This window comes from Lasioglossum baleicum, chromosome 16 (assembly GCF_051020765.1).
Source record: "Lasioglossum baleicum chromosome 16, iyLasBale1, whole genome shotgun sequence".
In the NCBI taxonomy this organism is placed as follows: domain Eukaryota; kingdom Metazoa; phylum Arthropoda; class Insecta; order Hymenoptera; family Halictidae; genus Lasioglossum; species Lasioglossum baleicum.
In genome coordinates this window covers 1,248,385-1,269,518 of record NC_134944.1, presented here as the reverse complement: position 1 = coordinate 1,269,518, position 21,134 = coordinate 1,248,385, and the positions used below count along the sequence as shown (strand labels likewise).

Below are 21,134 nucleotides of genomic sequence, written 5' to 3'. Positions count from 1 at the left end.
TCATAACTTGAAATTTCCCTCGATTTAAACTTGAAATTGCACGTAGAACGGTTTTCCCCAATTTTATAAAAAATCGTTTGTTGTGCCTCGCTAAATAATTTCGAAGATATTCGAAAAAAACGATTTTATCAACCTGAAATTAATCATTTCAATATTTACTCCATTACTGGCATGTTTTCCCGTTATCTGTGTCCACTGAAACTTTGCACAGACCCTTCTCAAATTATTTATAACAAATCTGAGGTTGGTGCCATCAAAGAAATTCAAAAATTTACAATAAGAGCCACGCTAGTAATCAAACAATCAGTTCCCTCTCTCCTCCCACTTCCTCAAGATCCACAATATTCCCTCGAACACCTAAACGATCAAAGAAAGATAACAAAATTCGCGCCATCCAACTCGTCCAACGAGAAAGAAGATCGACTTTTCAAAAACAAACAAAAGTCATTACGCAATAATACAATATATATAAAAAACAGAAGAACAGAAATGTTCAAGAAAGAACACCGGAGATGTATAATAGGTAACAACAATTTAACAAATATAGTTCACACGTAGTTTTCTTGCAACAATTTCTTCCAATAATTCCTTGCAACAATTTCTTCCAAACAATAGGGGAAACGCGTTTCCTTTTCTCTCGCTTTTTTCTAGCAAATTTCTTCCAATAATTACTCCGTCACCTTTTTCACTTTAATTCATTTTTCATTCCTCTCTCTCGCTCTCTCTCTCTCTCTCTCGCTCTCTCTCCCTCTCTCTCTCGCTCGTTTAGTAAGTGGTAAACATCCTGGAAAAATAAGACACTTGCGTGAGATTTCTTTCATATGCATATACATATATATATATATATATATGTATATATATATATACGCCACACATTCCTGTTTTGTATCGCGTGGCGTGTGTATATACATATAAACCTGATTATAACACGTATTTTTTCTTCCTCTCTTTCCTCCTCCTCCTCCTCTATTTTTAAATATCGTTTTTCTCTCTCTCTTCGCTTTTGTGTTTCCTATTTTTTCTTCCCGATCCAACGTATATAACAACAGAGACATCGCGCGTTTCAACCCCTCGCCCTACGATTCATTACGGTTGGCAACTAAGTAAGTAACCTCCACATTTTCTCGAACAAAGTCATTTATATGTACATATATAATTTTAAGCACGAGTATTTTCTATCAAATTAAGGTCGGATTATATAAGCCAGTTCTGGTGATCGGACAGTATATCGTTACCCTGGTTTTATCGAATATTTTCGAACGGAAATGCCTGCCAGGCTTCGTCCCGAAAAGAAATATCGGAACGAAGCCTGGCATGCATTTCCGTTCGAAAATAGTCAACATAAACCTGGGTAACGATATAACAATATTCTGGCATGAACTGGCTTATATAACCCGACCTTTAATCGTAAAATTCAGAGCTTTCCAGCTTGACGTACAGTTCAAAAGGAATGGTCACTGAATCTCACATTAGAATGATACTACAAAAGAATCACGAAACAAAAGGTCGCGAATTTAGTTGCCAATCAATATTTTACGGTTTCAACGATTAGAACTTATAGTATACTACAATAGTATACTATATATTGTAGATCGCAATTTCCTAAGAAAGGAGAAAACTTGTATGTTCTCCGATAGCTGTACATCAACCAAACCAAAATGGAATTTAGTTTCGGTTGTAGGAAATCATTGACGTATATTTTTATTAGTATCTGTTCAGGACACGATATTATTGTAAGGCAAGGGGTTGAACAAAGTAATTCGTTTGTTTTTCCACTTTTTCAATGTGCAATCTCTAAGAGCCGAAAGGAGAATTTGCTTTCACCGAGCTATGCAAAATAGAATTGATTGATCTCTCTTTCGATTTCCTTATTTCTGTTTCTCTTTTATCCTCTCTTTCTCTCGCTCTCTCTCTCACACACACAGACATACACGCACAGCCACACACATGCACACACGTATACATATATATATAAATATACGTAAATCTATATACCGATTATATACAATTAATCAGGCGAATTATTCGTATATAACGCGCTATATAAACCGTCTATACATACATATATACACATATTACAGATTTTATATATATGTATATATATATAGGTATATAAAAAAGGTACTCTTACTATTGAATTAGAAATATATGCGTATTCCAAGTGTGTGTTTTTTTCATCAATAATATCAATTATTAATAATTATTATTATCGTAATAATAAAAATAATAATAATCCTTAATATTATATATATATATAATAATAATAATAATAATAATAATATATAGTAATTGCAACAAGAATAATTGGTAATAGTGTGATAATAATGATTGAGATGTCAATAATAATAATAAAATAAAATAATAATAATAATAGTTTATAATCATATTAACAACAACAAGTATTCTTTGTCACATTTTGGTTGCAGATTTCTTACAATCACAAATATATTATTCATAAATGTAATAGTCAAAAAGGATGTTAAATTAAAAAAAAAGAAAAAGAGAATACGTGGATAGTGCTCTATTATTTTATCTTCTTTTTTCGTTATTTCTAGAATTCTTCATCCCTCTCTCTCTCTCTCTCTCTCTCTCTCTCTCGTTTCCTCTCTCTCGCTCTCTCGCTCTCAATCTTGTGTACAATAATTAAACCTATAAATAGTTCTATGTTCAACAGCCAGTGGTATAGTAAAGTATACCTTTGAGGTACCTACGTAGTTTTCCTTCTTTTTTCCCAGTGATACCAAATACAACACTGACGGTCCGCATCGCGTCGTCGCTGTCACATACGCATATGAATATCCACATACATACACACGTATACACGTACGTATATATCGGCGAACATATATGTACGTACATAAACATATGCATACAATTTTATATTATCGGGTTCGAACGAAAATTCGTGGCGTTTTTAAATTAAAGCTCAAAGATAAAATTAGGATATTTGTACATATGTAGATTTGTTCGATAACATATTCTTCATTTTCTTCTATTACTTTTCCCCCATTTTTTCGGTGACTCGTCATGTTATTCGATAAACCTGTGCATAAATAACTTAATTTTATCTTTGAACTTCTTATTTAAAAACACTACGACCTTCCGTCCAACCTAATATTTATATATATATTTATTATATACTCGAGTATCGTTCGAAGCTGGCTTTTTGCTCCTTCTATATATATATACACACTAGGGTGCTCTTATTTGAGACTTTTGATTTTCTTTTTCGTGGCACCCCCACCAGAGTTTTGTGAGAAATGATTAGAAGAAAATCTGTGGGAAGTTTGAGCGAGATTAGGTGATGAGAAGAAATATGCCCACATGGATTAAATATTGAAATAATTGATTGAATGAACTGTTTTTTGGGATATCTTCTAAATTATTTGCAGCATCGAAAAATATGTTAGACGAAAACTGTAGATCTGGACGAGCTGCGTCTTTTATGTCCTATCAGTTTTTCTTGTAGAACAAACGGTTTCCGAGAAATCCGAGAAAATTAAGAAAAATGTCAGCGACGTATCGCTTATCTCGCCTTTAATAAAATCGTTTTTCCGGATATCTTCGAAACTATTGACCGTGTCAAGAAACGTGTTAGGTGAAAACTGTAGATTTGGACGAGCCGCGTCTTTTATGTCTTACTACTTTGTTTCGTGAAACGAACAGTTCCTGAGAAAATTCAAATTTAGTCGCTTATCTCACCCGGCCGACCCACGACATATTCTGCAAACTTCACATCGTAAGGTAAAATACTGTTTACATTATTAAATACGTTGGCATCTAATCAATTACTAAAATATCTACGTATTGTATGACGTATTATGTCAATTTCATACCCATAAAATTAAAAAAGTCGGGTTGGAAGTTGGAAGGTAGGTTGGAACGAGAGTTCGTAGCATTTTCAAATTAAAAATCGAAGATGAAATTAACGTATTTACTCATATATTTATTCAATAATACGAGAAGTTACTTAAAAAATGGCAAAAAGTACTAGAACGGAATAAATGAATGAAAATTTCAGCTTTCAAATTTTTATTTACAAACGTAACGAATTTTCGTTCCAACGCAAAATAGAATGGAATGATTTTAGGTCGGGAGAAAGTAATTACGGTATTTTAAGGTGAAATATAGCCCAATTTGTTATTCAAGCAATGAACTTTAATGAATAAGATATTTTTGGCTTTTGTTCGATGATTTTTCGCCAAAAAGAATAAATAAGAAAATATTTTATCGATTAAAAGTTCATCGCCCGAATAAAAAAATTCGGTTTTACTAACACCTTAAAATACCGAAATTACTTTCTTACCAGCCGAATAATTTCGGTCGGAAAGTATGTTTAATTTTCGAATTAAAACAGCTCCGAATACAAAAGATTAATCCATTTTTACAGACTTTTCTCCTACATTATTCCTCCCAATTCTGAGTTGATGACATAAAAGAAATTCAAGAGCCACTCTAATCCACACATACAATATTATCATCACATGTATATATATAAACCAAGGCCAGAACGTGGCCGATTCTTTCTTCTTCTTCTTCTTCCTCTGCGTCATAGCCGAACGGGAAACTTACGGTCCTCCAAATCCGCGTGAAATAAACAAACATAGTGGTTGAACACTTCTTCCGTTGACCTAACAGCCCGCGCAGCGGCGTACGACTTTCTCGCGTTGTATTTGGTGATACGTATCTGAATACTGACTTCGCGTGTCGCAGCGTTACATATAATACAATCGTATCCATTTTACGTACAATGTGTGTGAGACACGTGGGTGTAAACTGTTCTCTCTCTCTCTCTCTCTCTCCCGTGTGACTATGTGTATGCGTGTGAAACTTGAAGGAGTATTTTTGTTCTTCCTCGTTTCCCGTTTTTTATCGTTCATGCTCAAACATATATTACATAGATCCCGCTACCATGCATGGCATTGTTGGCCTGCAGTCACTCGGACAACAGCTTCTGCAACAGCGAAGACTGGTTCACCTTCGGATCACCTCGAGCCACTTCCTCCATAGAAGTCTGAAACATAGCGTCAGAGTTAATTAGACTGATCAAGCGTAAAAATTGTTTTTGTTGAATATTTTATAAACTATTGACCGTGTCAAAAAATATGTTAGACGAAACTTGTAGATCTGGACAGGCTGCGTCTTTTTTGTTGTATTACTTTTTCTTGGAAGACTAACGGTTTTCGAGGAAATTGAGGGAAACGTCGGACCAAATGAATGGATCTGAATTTTAATGAATGTCTGCTACATTTTGCTATATAAAAGACCAACAACACTGGCTATGGAGCCAATACGGTGGAACTGACACGTTTCTGCTTGTTGCATGTGCTCCATAATTGAAAATTAAAAGACGCGACACCGAACGATTGTCCATTTATCTTTGAAATATCAATAAAACAAACGATTTTTACGTATTATACATTTTCAAAGAATTTGAGTTGAATTTTTCAAATATATGAACACTTTATTGTATCGTACGAGTCCAATAAAGAGTATAAAGTTTCACATTTTACAAATACTCCACTACTATACTCAAGTATAAAGAGAAAAGAATATACTTTCGACAAAGACGCATCTACATAGGAGAATGCATAGCTAATGAATCCAACAGAAAATTGTACGAAAGCCAAATATATATGTTCTATACATCTAATGTTCTAATACATCCCATAGACCACTAATCTAGCGATGTTTGGAAAGAGTACATAAGGAAAGAAAAAGGAAAATGCTCTACACTATCGTGAATATAACCACACGACAAGCAACCAACGTAGAAAACAACAGCGCTTTTAATTTCTTTACTTGTTCGTACCGGTCGAAGTAGTTACATTGCAAAACGCTAAGAAGCAATGTCAAAGATCCATCGAATATACAAGGATCATGTGAAAGCGGATCGATGGATCCTTGATAAAATCAAATTAATTGAATTCAAATAAAATTTTCATAGAACGCTCCAAGAACTGCTGATAAATTCTAGCTAGATTGTTTGCGCCACCGTGAAGCTGAAATTCACTTCAAAATCTGTAGGAAAAAACCATCTTAAATGTTCTTCAAATATATTTCAGGTTACTGAAACAGTGTTTTTGAATTTGGCTCGATGCAACAATGTTTATCGGTTCACTGTGAAAAAGCATTACAATATTACAAATGTTACACGATGCAACAAGACGGCATTTAGATTCCTCTAACATCTCAATCTATCCAACGCTTCTAACTTCTCGTATGTACAAGAATACTCGTAAGTTGCCTAGATAAAAATTAGAAGATTAACAGAAACACAAAGTACATTCAAAGCTCTCGAGAGAAAACTGTGCTTCTATCGATGAAATTAGTTCTGCGCGTGATACAACAATAAATGCAATGTTATTTCTAGAGTTATCGTAACCGAAGTGTATACAGGGTGGGTCCGAAGAAACAGAACACCCAAATATCACTGTTACTTCTCGTTGTACAAAAAAACTTCTTAGGACAAAGTTACACTGTTTGAAGGGCCACATGTAACAGTGTTAGGGAAAATTTTTCGAGGTCATTTTTTACAAGATTTCAAGGTCATCGATATTTTTTTAAATGGAACGAGGTATTTTTTAATACATCAATCGAAGCAGCTGGACATTCGTTATAAGAAAGTACTAACCTATGTATGTCGAAAAGTTAATAGTTCACGAGATATTTCGATTTAAATAACTCTAAAACACCATTAACGTTTTAGTACGACAGTAATGGTGTTTTAGAGTTATTTAAATCGAAATATCTCGCGAACTACTAACTTTTCGACATACATAGGTTAGTACTTTTTTATAACGAATGTCCAGCTGCATCGATTGATATATTATAAAATACCTCGTTCCATTTAAAAAAATAACGATGACCTTGAAATCTTGTAAAAAAATGACCTTGAAAAATTTTCCCTAACACTGTTACATGTGGCCCTTCAAACAGTGTAACTTTGTCCTAAATAGTTTTTTTGTACAATGAAAAGTAACAGAGATATTTAGGTGTTCTGTTTCTTCGGACCCAGCCTGTATAAAAGTTCATTCTCTCTATTCATTCTATTTATAAATATAAATAATATATTACATTATTAGATTATTAAATAATATTCATCCACAAGTTCTCCGCAGACCGAAGAATCAAATGATGATTAGTAATACTCGACAATAATAAATACACTGCGTGGTGTGTTTAATCTTGCGATATATATATCCACTAAATCTATATATATAAATAAACAATAATAAAAGTAACGTCCAAGTGATAACATGCAAGAAAGAGCGCTAAAAAATACCCCCTACAAAAAGTTTTACGCTCGGTGCGTAGAGAGAGAAAAATCATTAAACATGTTTCGTGCAGAAAATAACTTTTGAGAAGCCAAGCGAAGAAGGGTAGACATAGCATACAAAATCAAAAAAAAAATATAAAAAGATAAAATATGTATATGTATATATGTGGATATATATATATATGTATATATATATACACATGTAAAAGTAATTGTCGGAAGGGTCTTACCCTGGAGGACGAGGGGGCACTTCCGGCACTCCCAATGGCCCAGCTCTTTGCAGGGCCATCGCTAACCACAGCCTCACCTAGTTAGGACATCGTAACAGCAGTCGTTACCACCAATCTTTATCATAAATCATTATTTAGACTTTTATTTAGCCTTTTTAAGAAGCGCAGAGGTTTCGTGTCGCAGTAAAGTAGACAACAAGTATCTTTCTAAAATAATATATTTGTCTATCTCTAGTATGGCGTAACAAACTTCAAGCATTTATCTCGTTAAAACTTTGCAAAGACAATTAAATAACAATACTTGAAGCTGGTTACACGGTTAAAAAGAGGTTTGAATCTATGCGTAACTTTTGTGGAATCCCTGTAATACTTCTTCACAGCTTCCGGGAGAAAATACTGCGCGAAAGAATACCACATCTAGTTAGATTTCAGAAGATGTCGATAGAGGTTTCACCATTTTTCGTGGCAGCGGAGGAGAATAAACAGTGTCGAACTGCTTTACGATGTGTAAACGAATGTCTTGTTCTCGAAGCAAAGTGAAAATTGCAGAATACATGTTCATCGTTGATCTTTCAACCCAGAGGAGAGTCACGTACGAGAAATATATATTCTACAATAACAGCTGGCTGTTCTGCGAGAGAATGTGTTTGATGTTCTAGTTCCCTGATCTCTACGTCTCTCCGTGGTGTGTAAAGGAAGAAGCAAAGTAGATGTGCGAAGAGACGTACCTGCGGATGACATTTCAAAGTTGAGACCAAGCGCGTCGAGATCATCCTGCGAGACTTGACCGGAGAGATTGTTCTGCAGGTTGTTTGGTACCCTCTGTTGCTGCTGTTGCTGCGTCCTTGCGCCAACTATCGCTCTTAATTCTTGCCTGACGAACTCTGAAGTGCTGCTGGCGTTTCCTGTGACAAAAGAACACATTCTCTGTTAGTTTATTGTTTACGGATTGGCTGAACGGAACAAGAAAGTCTCTCGGATTGTTGGTTTGTTATCTCTGCGGATGGTACCTTAATGTGCAAGCCGTAACGTAGAGTTAGTCAAAGGTACAGGATGAATGTTTTATTACAGAATGCGGTATTTACAATATATATTGCAGTAACATAGTTCGTAACACAACTTTATCCCGTGACAAGACGGTACACCTGTGTGCCTGCTGCCCTTCCGGGGGCCACTGTGATTGGTCAAGCGTAATGAGTAGGCTGCGGATGTTTATGCATTTGTAAAGAAGCTGGAAGAGTATTGTATCATTGTCTTTAATGCAACGAAGTCATTGAGCGATGAAATCAAATTTTATCCCGCTCCTGCTTCCCGCGTTCAATGCAGTGCATTTTTAGTTTGCAGAAAGATCCGCAGTCTAATTAATGAAATATATTCTTGGAGGATGAGAGATAGAGAGGTGAAACAAATGGAATAAAGAGAACGTAAATAAAAAATGGTAGAATGAGACGAAGCCGAGAATCGTTCGCTGGAGACACAACGGAAGCTTGTGCTGCCAAGCATGTCCATCTGAGAGATGAGTTTTAACATTTTACAATAATACTTCTTCGTACACTTAATCAAGAAGACTTTGCTTTAGACTTAGAAAATATATCTCTAAGACTTTAGAAGATATATTTCTCCTCGGTCAAGCATGCTATACTAAATAGTACGCATTCGTTCAGTTATATATAATATTTTAACAGACACGAGGAGATATTTAAATGTTTCTGTACAAATGTGAAAATGTTTCTATACATTTTACGTTCTAATCTTGAAATTAACTGTAGGTTGCTCTCACGTGGACACGTAGCAGCGAAATTACATAAAAAAAAGAAGACTGAGAGCTCAGAGGACCGTCGAACTGCTTAAATAATAATTGCATTTTAGTGACAATATATGATTAGTCACGAAAGCTCGATGAACTATACATGGAGATTCGTCGTTGTTAGTAAACCCTTTTCTTTCTCGTTGGTGTTTTTGAAAAATCGTTATAATCAACCGAACATTGACGCGACGATTGGAGAACGATCAATGTAAAACAATATATAACATTGTGAATTATTTAATACAAATCTAACGTGTTCTGTATTCGTACAGCAATGTGACATTGTTTTATGACCAAAATCCTTGATTATTTCTGAATACACCCAGTCAGGCAGGCCTGCCTCGAGCAGATATCGAGCATTACGCTGTCAGAACGCTGCTGGAAGCTGAGGATGCTCGGAATCTGCTCGATTTTGGACAGCACAGCCTGCCAGCAGAAAGCGATACTTCTGCGGACACAGATGCCCGTCCAAAATCGAGCAGATTGCTTACCGGGCAGCTAAACGTTTACTTCGATCGTGCTCCAATCGCAGAACATCCCTCTCGCAAACACAAAAACACGTACAAAAATCGTCATATGGTTGAACAACAAGGGATTAATGGTGGAGTACAACATAAAAACACAAAGAAAGTATGATAAGACGACAAGCACAACATACTTAAACATAAACTGAAAGAAACAGATGTGAGGAGGCGAGGGTGTCACACCGAATTGTACAGGTCGATGTGAATTCTATTTTACATTGTCTAAACGGTTTATAATAATAAATAAATCGAGTCTGAACGTGTTTCGACATTTCTTTGTATCGTGAAAGATAAAGAGAAAGATTGAAAATTCTACGATATACACATTTGCAGATATTTCAGTTCTACGGATGCCATTGTTTTTTCTGGACATTGTTAGTTAACAATGTACTATCATTGCTAGATCCTGATTTAGGCATATCGATACAAAAGGTTCAGTCTTACGATATATCGAGGCAGCAAATACGTATTATTAGTTTCCAGCACAGGCTTTTCACATATGGTGCAAGTGATAGTGACGCTAATAATTCATGTGTTCCGGAGGTGCCGGAGGCAGTCACTAATCGGTGCGTACATATTCCGAAGCGGAAATGGGCAAATTACCAATATAAATCATTATTTCATGCTTTGAAACATGTGACTTCTTGTAGAAATGTGTTTAAGCATCTTTCCTTCAGAAAGGAATATAATATAATTGATCGATAAAGACATCGCGTTGGAAATATGAATGATCAATAAAGACGATGATACAACAGACGAAGAAAGAATGATCTCGGACTGAATTTGCCCGCTTCCGTTTCCAGTCCACCTTAAAAAGTAGGTACAGTGATTTTGAACGCATACAGGGCACAAGAGAGGTACCTAAAAAAGATATATGGTACAGAGGACAGTTTCTCCTACGTGACTTATCTACTATGCCTGTTACATAAGTACATCGGTGTCTACAATCACCGTAGAAAAGTGTGATTTTTCTATATTTGCTAAAGAAAGAGATAGGGTGCAATTCTGGAACGTTGTATCGCTGGAATTAGTGTGGGGTGGATGTATGCACGTCATAGATGATGTACGTTATAAATGAGCTTGTCCGACTACGTAACAATTCTGTAGAAATCTTCCAGAGGCATTTCTATCCAACGATGATTTACCCCGATCGCATTGCATAATTCATTATCGTGCTATGAAGTAGCGAAGAAAGTACGTTTCTAACGGGTGTGGTCACAATAACAAAAATGCCATGCAGTAATCACTACTGGGTCATTCTACGCGAAAACGGACACTTTTTCGAGTAGAATTTAGGGTTTTGTTAAAATTTAAGTATGATTTGTAGTCTTTGGTGACCTATGAACGAATCTCAAAGGATTTTTCGATATCTTCAAATAATTTTTAGCCCTTAAATGCACGATATTTTGTTTACAGTTTCTATTTATCAAACATTACTAAAAAAAAGAGTGTATATTAAGGGGAAATATTTTTTATTACAAAATTATCATATGTTGCCATATTTCAGGTTAGAAAATCTACGACGTATGAATGGCGCGCATCGTATACAAATACATTCGAGCGGTTTGTTGCCTTGTGGCTACAAATTGTAGCCCACAATGCGTAAAAAGCATCCAAACGTTCCTGCAGTGAATGTAGCGCCAGAACAGAATGTGTAGCCAAACGGCAACACAATGCATTAAGCGTTAGGATATCAAAAGATCCTTTGAGATTCGGTCACTGAAGACTACCGCATATTTAAATTTCAACATAATCCGAAATTATACAATACTCCAGAAAGTCTGCGTTTCCGCGTGGAATCCTATTATCTTACGAGAATCAAAATTCAGAGAAAGATCGAGACGCGTAATGAAGATTCGACGATGAAAGTTCGTGGAACAGCGAAGTTACTGCACAAAACATTTCGTGGAGTTTCATTAATAAACACACACACCAATTCCCCAAAAACATAGCATGAGATAATGGAAGACTTGCGAGATGATTAGAAAATGATGATACACACAGGTACATTGAACCTCTGCGTTTGAACACAATTATCGTATTTACAAATTTCTGGTGTACATCGATGGGGGTGTGTCTGGTGATAGAATAATGTGGTCCGATGAACCGAAAAAAGATGTCGCATGCCTTTTACGACGAACAGGTGTACGAACAGTGTTTTTGATCGGACAAGTCGTACATGGGGTGGATGAGATGGTGAGAACAAGGGGGTGTAAATGATGAGACGAAGTGATGGTCACATGACATTAAATGGTCACATGACTTACCACCCAATTGGTGATTGACGGGATTACCGGGAGGTAGAGACCTGCCGTCCTGCGAATCCCCAGGCCCTGACGAATACAGCGGAACAGACGTCCTATCGTAACAGAACTGATTGTTCTGCATTTCTGCTGTGTTGATTGTATTGGCGGTTGTGTGGTATATCATAGAAGAATGTTGTTGGTTGGAGAAGTGTTGTTGGGTGTTCGTTACGTTGTGTTGATTGTGAGTCGGTGTTGCCGGGCAACCCGAATGTGGATGACTAGGTGAAAGAAGAGGTTGTTGTTGTTCCTTACTCACTCCTCCGTAGTGTCGGGGCGAACCGAGCCCACCTGCAACATCAATTCTTGTCTATCTTCTGGTTTCCTTCCTTCTTTAGCTAAACATTTAACACCTCTAGCTTTTCGCATCGCCCTCCATGCTCTCCGATACAATCTCTGATTACCAGCAGAATGCTCTCGCTGCTCTTTATTGTAATTATTAGACTGCGGATGTTCATGCAATTTTTCCAGACAAATTTGAAAAAAGTGGGAACAAATGTTATTTTCAGTGGTAGCAGCCTTTGTAGATCTGAAATATATAAGAATCGTGTTAAATTCTGTGGAGTTCTATATTTCTTAGCATTTTTTCAACATTTTCAGAAGCCATAAATGCATGAAGATTCGCAGTCTAGTAGAATCGAATGCAACAATAATAATAATCAATGCATGAATTTTACATGTATCATGAGAATCGAAATAAATCCAGTTAATTCAAAATTGAAAATACACTGTTGCGGAATATACGTTTAAAGTGTTCGTCACCTGCAATAAAATATATTTAACATTGATTAAAAGTCAGCACGCACTCATCGAATTTATTTTTGAAAATTAGTTGATCAAAATAGACTTAATCGTCTGTTCCCTTTCAGAAGAGTCGACGTATCTCGTCGTAATCATAGCAAAAAGTAAAGGAATAAAGACACGACCAACAACACATCTAGAACTCGTCTAATCTAAGAATGTATAATACTTCCACTATTTTGCAATACCGAGTAAAATAGAAATATATAATTTTAATCGATTGTGTGTACTTACCTACTCTTCGAACAAATACGTTTACATTCGAAAATTCACAAACGCTTCGAGTTTATCCGCACGTTTCAATCAATCGTTTCGTATGGAAAATAGACAATACAAAAATATACGAATATTTCGTTCGAATTGCGCGTTCAAAGACATCTAACACGAAAGAGTTGATCGGGTTCACATCGATACGCAACCATACACAAAAATCACATGTAGAGACTGGTGGTCACCGTCCTGACCAAAATCACCTAAATCCTAAAGGCTCACAATTAGCTAAATCCGCTCACAACAAAAAAAAAATACGATATCACAATATTAGAAGAGATCGAAGCGAAATTCCAAGAATCCTACAAAATTAGTCGCTTACGTAACTCGCAGAGCGTCCATAGAGTTCCTATTATTTATTATAGATTAAAGGTCAAGTTTAATCAACTTCCTTTAGCTATACAATTAATTTCACATCACCAAATAAGTGCGAACAGCTCTGGACAACATCAAATCTTCTCATATAGAATTGCTGCCACTGTAGAAAATCAGACTTCCATAATAAAGCTTACTGCGAAAGCTTTAGGAACTTTACGGACCCCTGTTTAATCCTCCAGAGAGAATCACACAATTGCATTATCGTAGAACTGTTATCAGAACTGCAAATGCAGCGTAAACCTACCTGGCAGCTGAGTGGTGGCCGAAGGCGTAGAGGTGGTCCTTTGCAACCGGTATTGCGCAGAGGGATTTGGTGCGCCAGGATTTGGACCAGGGGGAAATTGGCTAGCTGTGGGGGATGTGGGTGGCGGAAAGGTCTCCGCTGGAAATGGAGACTGCCTAGTAGATGCCGGAGTTCCTGGCGAAGACATCGATCTCTGTTGTTGCTGCAGTTGCTGCTGCGCAGTGGGTTGCTGCTGCGTTCTCACCTGATTAACGTTGAACAGTCTCGGGGTATTACCATAGTTGCCCTTATGATACAGGAAAAAAAAAGGTAAAAAAATTAAGCATTCTATGCAGCTATGAAGTAGGTATACAGTCTTTCCTCGCATAGTGTCACTTTCGTCTCTTTATTTCTTCCGACCCACTCGAGAAAAAGTGACGAAAAAATTCATGAAGGTTCTACCTAGTGTCACACACAACTGTGAATTATTTCAGAATTTTTGGTTGCGAAATTAATTTTTAAAAAATAAAATTGTGATAGGATCCCCACCCTCACTATCTGATTTAGATTGCTCACGTATTATGCTCTATATCTTCTGTTCTGCTAGACAAATATTACGAAAAAATTCATTCTACATTCTACCTCAAACATTCTATGTACCTAGTGGCACACACAACTGTGAATTATTTCAGAATTTTTGGTTGCGAAATCAATTTTTTTAAAAATCCGGAAGCGCGTAAAATTGAGACTGGATACCTCCGAGATAGTAACACTATGCGAGGGAAGACTGTAATGCGAACGATGTGTTATTATTAACACTTTGACGGCTGTAAACAATCGTTACGACAAAAGGTTTCGTTAAATATGAATCTAGAAATGTGTCTGGTACAATAGATATCGTATTGAAAATAATAGCGAGCAGTTAGAGCACGTGGAATGAAGTGAAGCGGTCGTCAAAGTGTTAGAAAAAGTCTACAGATTTGTTTAAACGGAAATAAACGCGACACCAGGCATCTGGGACACTTAGTATAATGAAATTAGACTCTTGAAAAAGAAAACGTACTTGCGTCACTCGCGGTGATAACGGCTGCGGATGGGAGAACGACAGAATACCGGCAGGAGAATGCGGCGAGAGTCGTGCTGCAGCGGACACTTGTTGCCCACTGTTGAAATTATTGTTTACGATCGGGCTAGAAATAAAAATGCTTCGATTATGTGATTGAGCGTGATGATTAAATTAGCACCGATTCGAACTGCTTACTGTTGTGGCAACGTAGATGGATGGGAGTACGAGTGCGCCAGTCGGTGACCGGAGGAAGGCATTTGGACGGATCCTCCGTAGCCTGGAGACACTTGCGAATCTGGAACGCTCGATCGCTGGAAATAGAATTTCGGATCTTGTTAAAATTTAAATATCTTGTAGCCTTTAATCTGAAAAGATTTTTCGTTATCTTAAAATTGGTTGGTTTACAGGCGTGTAGAACACCGTGTCACCCTTTTTCGTTGAATCATAAGTCTAGAACTATCAAACCGATGAAAATGAGTTTTTGGGAGCTTGTAGTGGATACAGAAGAGTATCTACTAACAACGTTGTTATTTGAGAAAAATGTTTTTTCCACCATTTACTTTGAGATTCTTTTAAACGAATGCCGAAAACAAGGGAAATTTCAAGTTTAAATCTACTAAAGATTAATATAAAGATTACCTGTAACGACACGTTGGGCGCAACAGTGTTGTTTAGAAGATTATCAATGTTCTGAATGCCGGTGGTGATTTGGTCCGTAGCTGTAGCGTTGGAAGGAATAAGTAACTGCTGCTGTTGCTGTTGCTGCAGCAACCTCTGTTTCAATTGTTGTTGTTGTTGTTGCTGATGCTGCATTAACTTCGCCCGTTGCTGATGCAGTTGCAACTGTTGTTGCTGCGTAAATTGAGCTGTATTCTGCCTGACTAGCTGCGTGGTACTCCTCATCCTTGTCTGTTGCTGATACATAGGCGGAGGTTGATAACTATGGCTCGTCGTCACTGGTGTAGTTACCAACTGAAAGTTACGCACGACAATCATTGATTTATAGAACATTCATGAATTTAAAAAAAAAATGATTTTCCAACGAAAAATTCTGAAATAATTCTCTGTCGTGTGTGCCACTAGGTAGAACGTTCATAAATTTTTTCGTAATTGTTTGTCGATCAGAACGGAAGAAACAGAGGATAATTCATGTGTAGTCTAACCCAGGTAGCGAGGTTGAGGATTCTATCACAATCTTATGCTTCGGGATTTTTTTTAATAATCGACGCTGCGACCGAGAATTCTGAAATAATTCACTGTTGTTCGTTCCCCCTTGTAGAGCGTTCGTGAATTTTTTCGTAACTTTTTCTTGAGAAGAACAGACGAGATTAACAAACTTACCGCAGTCGAGTAAGCTGGAGGCGTGCCAGGAATTGTTATGGTGGAAGACGTTGGATTTACAGCAGTCTCGCATAACATCAACGACTTCTGAATCGCGCTGATCGCCATTTTCTCGTTCAACACGTTGTTCTGCGGCGCTTCGATTACGTCTAGCAGATTCGCTATCGCAGACGAATCTATCAAATAAAAAGATTTTTTATTTCGACCATTATGCTTCTGAGAGCGTACGCCGTACGGTGTACCTGTAATAGCTTCGTCCGGCACGAACTCGATGACTTGATCCAATATATCGGACAGGTCAGGATCCGATGATTGGTTATCCCAACCGCTCGGATCAGTACTCGTTTGATGATGCTCTCCGCTGCCTGTGAATTCCGAATCCATCTGACCCAGTTGAGGTCTTTGTTGCTGTAAAAGAATAAACAATTTTAGATCTAGACACACACAAGAGCCCCGATGAAATTTCTAGATTATTATTAGCTGTAACTATATTGCGTATCTTTGTGCATTTATAAAAATTTTCTAGAAATGTTGGAGCATCGAATTCGACAGAATCTAGACGATTTTGATTCACTTTCGATCTACAAAACAATGTTAGATTCCGACACACAAGAGTTTTATTACCAATGAAAATAGGATTTTAGAAATTGTCTACAAAACTTGAAAACTACATAAATTGTTTACAAACACAATACACAATGTTCTCGAGGTGAATTGTATAGTTTACACTAATAAAATGATTTCGTATGTATGTTCGTTATAATCGAAGGAAATGTTCCGACACAATTACATCACGATGAACCGAGTTCGTTTTAATAATTTAATGTATAAAATGATTATATATATTACTACCTGACTTAGCATATGATTGAGGTAGGTATTGGTTGTTGTACGAGGTAGTTGTCTTGACTGGTTTTGGATAGGAGTCCGCGCGGATGTTGCAGTTGTCGTAATCGTATTATTACCGCCAACCGACTGCATGCTGCCACCGGTCCACGGTTGCTGTTGCTGCTGCTGTTGCTGCTGTTGTTGCTGCGTTTGTTGCTGCTGCTGGGATTGTGGTTGCGTCGGCTGTGACGTTTGCTGCTTTATGCGGAGGAGCTTATCCTGACAATATAAATAAATACTATACATATGCGTTAGGGTGGCTCTATTTCAAAGTTTCAGCGCCCACAGATAATGGGAAAACGTGCCCCAAATGGATTAAACATTAAAATAATTAATTGAATGCTAGTAAAATCGTTTTTCTCGATTTTCTCGGAAACCGTTTGTTCTACGAGAAAAACTTACACGACATAAAAGACGCAGCCTGCCCAGATCCACAAGTTTCGTCTAACATACTTTCCGACGCGGCTAATAGTTTAGAAAATATTAAAGAAAAACGATCTTATCACCATTCAATTAATTATTTCAATATTTCATTCATTTGATCCGACGTTTTCCTCAATTTTCTCGAAAACCGTTTGTTCTACCAAAAAAGGTAATAGGACATAAAAGACATGGCCTGTCCATATCTGCAGATTTTGTTTAACATATTTTTCGACGCGGTAAATAGTCCGGAAGATATTCGAAAAAAACGATTTTATGAGCATGAAATGAACTTAACCTGGGAGTCGAATCTAGTCTAAGTCCAGCCCAGCGAAAGATCACTTGCAAAAGCCAGTGTTCGATCGCTCTACCTTCCAAATTTTATAAAATGTTAACAGAGACCTAACTAATGTGAAGAAATTAATTAGAGCTAAAACAGTTGTTCCATTTGAATTGAAGCATTCATGCAAGCAATTTTGCAGAAATCGTGTGAATAACAGCTGCGAGCAATACTGCAGCAATGAATTGATTAAACTTCCAGCTACCTGTGGCGTAGCCGATATCACAGACGCAGGAATAGGTGGAATAGTGGTTGGCTGCGGTGGCTGCTTAGCCAGGAGCGAAGCCAACATTTTGTTCTTCTCCCATAGTTTGCTAGTCGCATTGGTAGGTGTGCCAGAAGACGACACTTGGTGCGTACCATCCATGGGTCGCTTCACAGCTATATTCAAATCGCCATCGTCACCGGGTCTCTTCTGTCCGACTTGACTCGAACCACCGAGTCCAATATTATCGCCTGATTGAGACGGAGACGGTGTGGTGTTTCGGAATCCAAGGCTTCGCAACAGTGGATCTTCCTCTCGAGTCTGCGGTTTGCACTATTAAACATGAACGTTGTACTACAGTCTGTTTATGAAAAAGAAGATACCAAATAGACTGCGGATTTTATGCATTTCTAGGAAGAACAAGGAGACGTAATCTAAAACAGTGAAACCATTAGAAGAATTTGAAAGTTCTGTATTATTTTCAGCTTATCAGATACATTGAAAAAGCAAATACCTCTCCATTTCACTCCAGGCTTCGTTGGAATTCGGATAGGAAAATTTGATTTCGCATAAAGATCCGCAGTTTAGTAATAAACATCCTACCTGCTGCTCCTGCACTTTCCTCTCGTCGTCCTGGTCCTTCAACAGTTGCTGTAGAAGTTCATTTCGCTTCTTAAAACCAGCACGAGCCTCTTCGTCTTCGTCATCGTTTTTCTCATTTAACAACTTCAAAAGATTCGGTAGGGGAAAACAATTAGGGACATCGCAAACGTACGAATTGCAGATTATAGTATCGCAACTCGCTGCTGTTCGGTGGAAAGAGATAAAAGGACCAATCGAAACGTTCACCTTCCGACAGAGAAAGTTCTAAATGTCTGTTTTTGATCGAAATAGTTGTGGAACAGAAAATAATGTCCTTTGTAGTGTTAATTCTGGTTGAAACTTTCGATTTTCTGTAACTTTACTGAATTTGTTTGGTTAATTTGAATATACAGGGTGATTCCTGTAGTGATTTGAAGTTGATATAAATGGTATTTGATCGTATTTGAACGAAAAGGATCACGTTTTGATTGATCGCAGGAAGAATTGAAAGAGAGAAGAGAGAAAGAAAGATGGCATTGCAAGATTGGTTCAGATCAAACTAATCGGTCATGAAAGTATTGGAACGCAATATCATTTCGGATTCTGAGCTGTGTATCAAAACTTTGAAGTTGAGTTGAACGCTGTTAAAAACAGTGGAAACATCAGAAGAAAATTTCCCTAAAATTAAACTTGAAATGTAGTACTATTTAAACTTGAAATTTCCCTCAATTTAAACTTGAGATTTCCTTCAATTCAAACTTGAGATTTCCTTCAATTCAAACTTGAGATTTCCTTCAATTTAAACTTAAAATTTCCCTCAATTTAAACTTGAAATTTCCTTCAATTTAATCTTGAAATTTCGCTCATTTCAAATCTTAAATTATAATTTTCTACAAAAATGAACTTAAAATAAATTTATTTGATGCATTTGCGATTTTATCGTTCGTAATCATTTTTAAATGAGGTGCAATTTCAAATAGTGAAAACGGAAGAATTTCAAAACACTGTTACATTATTCTCAACCTATTAAACAACACATTTCTCAATAAAATAAATTCCTATTTCACTTCATTTCCTTTCAACTCATCTCCAAAACCATCATTCCCCATAAACTTCCTCCACATCCAAATCTACAGCTCAGAACCCTAAGTATCCCACCAAACGTCACACGCCAAATCTCACATTACCTGTAGCAGCATATTATTCCCAAGAGTCGTTTTCGAATGTTCAACACTCGGCTTGGTCGCACTACTAGGACTGGTTCTCACTTTACTATGCTCCGTATGAAAATCATCCTCATCTTGCTGGTTCAACAAGTCCTTCAATATCCTATGTTTATTTTGGCTGTTTTTCTCTTGATTCTCTTGACAGTCTTCACTAGCACTAGCTCCCTTGGTCAACAAGTTCCTTAATCTACCAGAATCGGTGGACACAACACTATTCTGAGTTTCATTGTTAGCCGATGGATTGGAGGCAGAGGTAGAGGCAGAAGATTGTCCCGGAGTGGTGGCAGCAGCGACCGTAGGTACAACGTTGCTGGAATTATTTCTGGTTCCGCTATCCAAAGTAGTCGAACATCCTTTCGCTTCTTCCTGTCTCTTTGATGGTGGTCCATTGTTGGTCAAGGAGGTCTGCGATTCCTGAAGAGGACTGAATGGGAAGGAATTACTGAAGGTATGAGCCGCGTTGCCAGAAGTCGGGCTGAACGCGCGCAAAGGACTGCAATGTGGCGCCACCGCAGAGTTCGAAAACGTTCCCTGGGGACTCGGAGACGCAGGAGCTGGCTGGGAGGATGGTCGTGAGTTTGGTGGCCCGCTAGCTCTCGACTCCGGCCTATACTCGATGCTGCTATCCAAGTCCCATGGGGAACTGCGGAACAACTCGAACTCCAAGTCCATTTTCTCCAAAAAGTGGTTGAACGAGCTACTGCCACTCAAAGATGGCAGCGGGTTGTTGCAAGACTCCGCAGAGCTAAATATTATGGAGTTCGACGAGGTAGCAGCACTGTGCGAAGAGGTACTAACACCCAACCCACGACCACTGAGACCGACACTCACTTGACCGTTCAGATGTGTCATCGACGGGCCACTAGTGTTGTTACTTTTATTGTTATTGTTCGCCGTACCGGTATTGTTATTACTATTACTCGCACAACGGGCGCTAGAGTGTCCGGAGCACACTTTGCTGTTGGAAAGCTGACCACCCTCGAGAGGCGTTAGGTCATTGTCCCTATCGTGGACAACAAACAAAACAACACAGGTTTAGATTGACTGTTTACAGCTGAGAGGAGTCTTATGTAGAATATTAGGCTGTTCGCTAGGATTGGAAGGATATTGCGTAGATGTGGTTCTTAATAAAGAAGGAGACTGCGCAGATTTACGCATTTGTGGATCGTAAAAACTTTTTAACATCGCTGGAGTATTTGATTCGACAGAATTTTCTATGATTTTTATCTATTTTGGATTTGCAGATGGTAT

At 37.6% G+C, this 21,134-nt stretch overlaps 1 protein-coding gene across 13 annotated transcripts in view; it reads right to left on the bottom strand.

Annotated features, from left to right (window-relative positions):
• Positions 1 to 4,430: 4,430 nt before the first annotated feature.
• The window catches only part of LOC143217170 (uncharacterized), a 62,923-nt gene continuing 46,219 nt past the window's right edge, over positions 4,431 to 21,134 (bottom strand). For 8 of the 13 annotated variants that reach the window (XM_076441053.1, XM_076441046.1, XM_076441052.1 and 5 more), the window contains 14 exons: positions 19,845 to 20,886; positions 18,679 to 18,801; positions 18,076 to 18,408; positions 17,075 to 17,329; positions 16,465 to 16,630; positions 16,223 to 16,398; positions 15,521 to 15,853; positions 15,077 to 15,192; positions 14,879 to 15,005; positions 13,837 to 14,122; positions 12,108 to 12,434; positions 8,238 to 8,414; positions 7,510 to 7,586; positions 4,431 to 5,014 (listed from right to left, as the gene is read on the bottom strand). In XM_076441053.1, coding sequence (XP_076297168.1) covers positions 4,937 to 5,014; positions 7,510 to 7,586; positions 8,238 to 8,414; positions 12,108 to 12,434; positions 13,837 to 14,122; positions 14,879 to 15,005; positions 15,077 to 15,192; positions 15,521 to 15,853; positions 16,223 to 16,398; positions 16,465 to 16,630; positions 17,075 to 17,329; positions 18,076 to 18,408; positions 18,679 to 18,801; positions 19,845 to 20,886 — 3,616 coding nt within the window. In that variant the 3' untranslated portion in view covers positions 4,431 to 4,936. The remainder of the gene's footprint in view (positions 5,015 to 7,509; positions 7,587 to 8,237; positions 8,415 to 12,107; positions 12,435 to 13,836; positions 14,123 to 14,878; positions 15,006 to 15,076; positions 15,193 to 15,520; positions 15,854 to 16,222; positions 16,399 to 16,464; positions 16,631 to 17,074; positions 17,330 to 18,075; positions 18,409 to 18,678; positions 18,802 to 19,844; positions 20,887 to 21,134) is intronic. The other 5 variants (XM_076441051.1, XM_076441054.1, XM_076441059.1 and 2 more) reach the window with 5 other exon arrangements.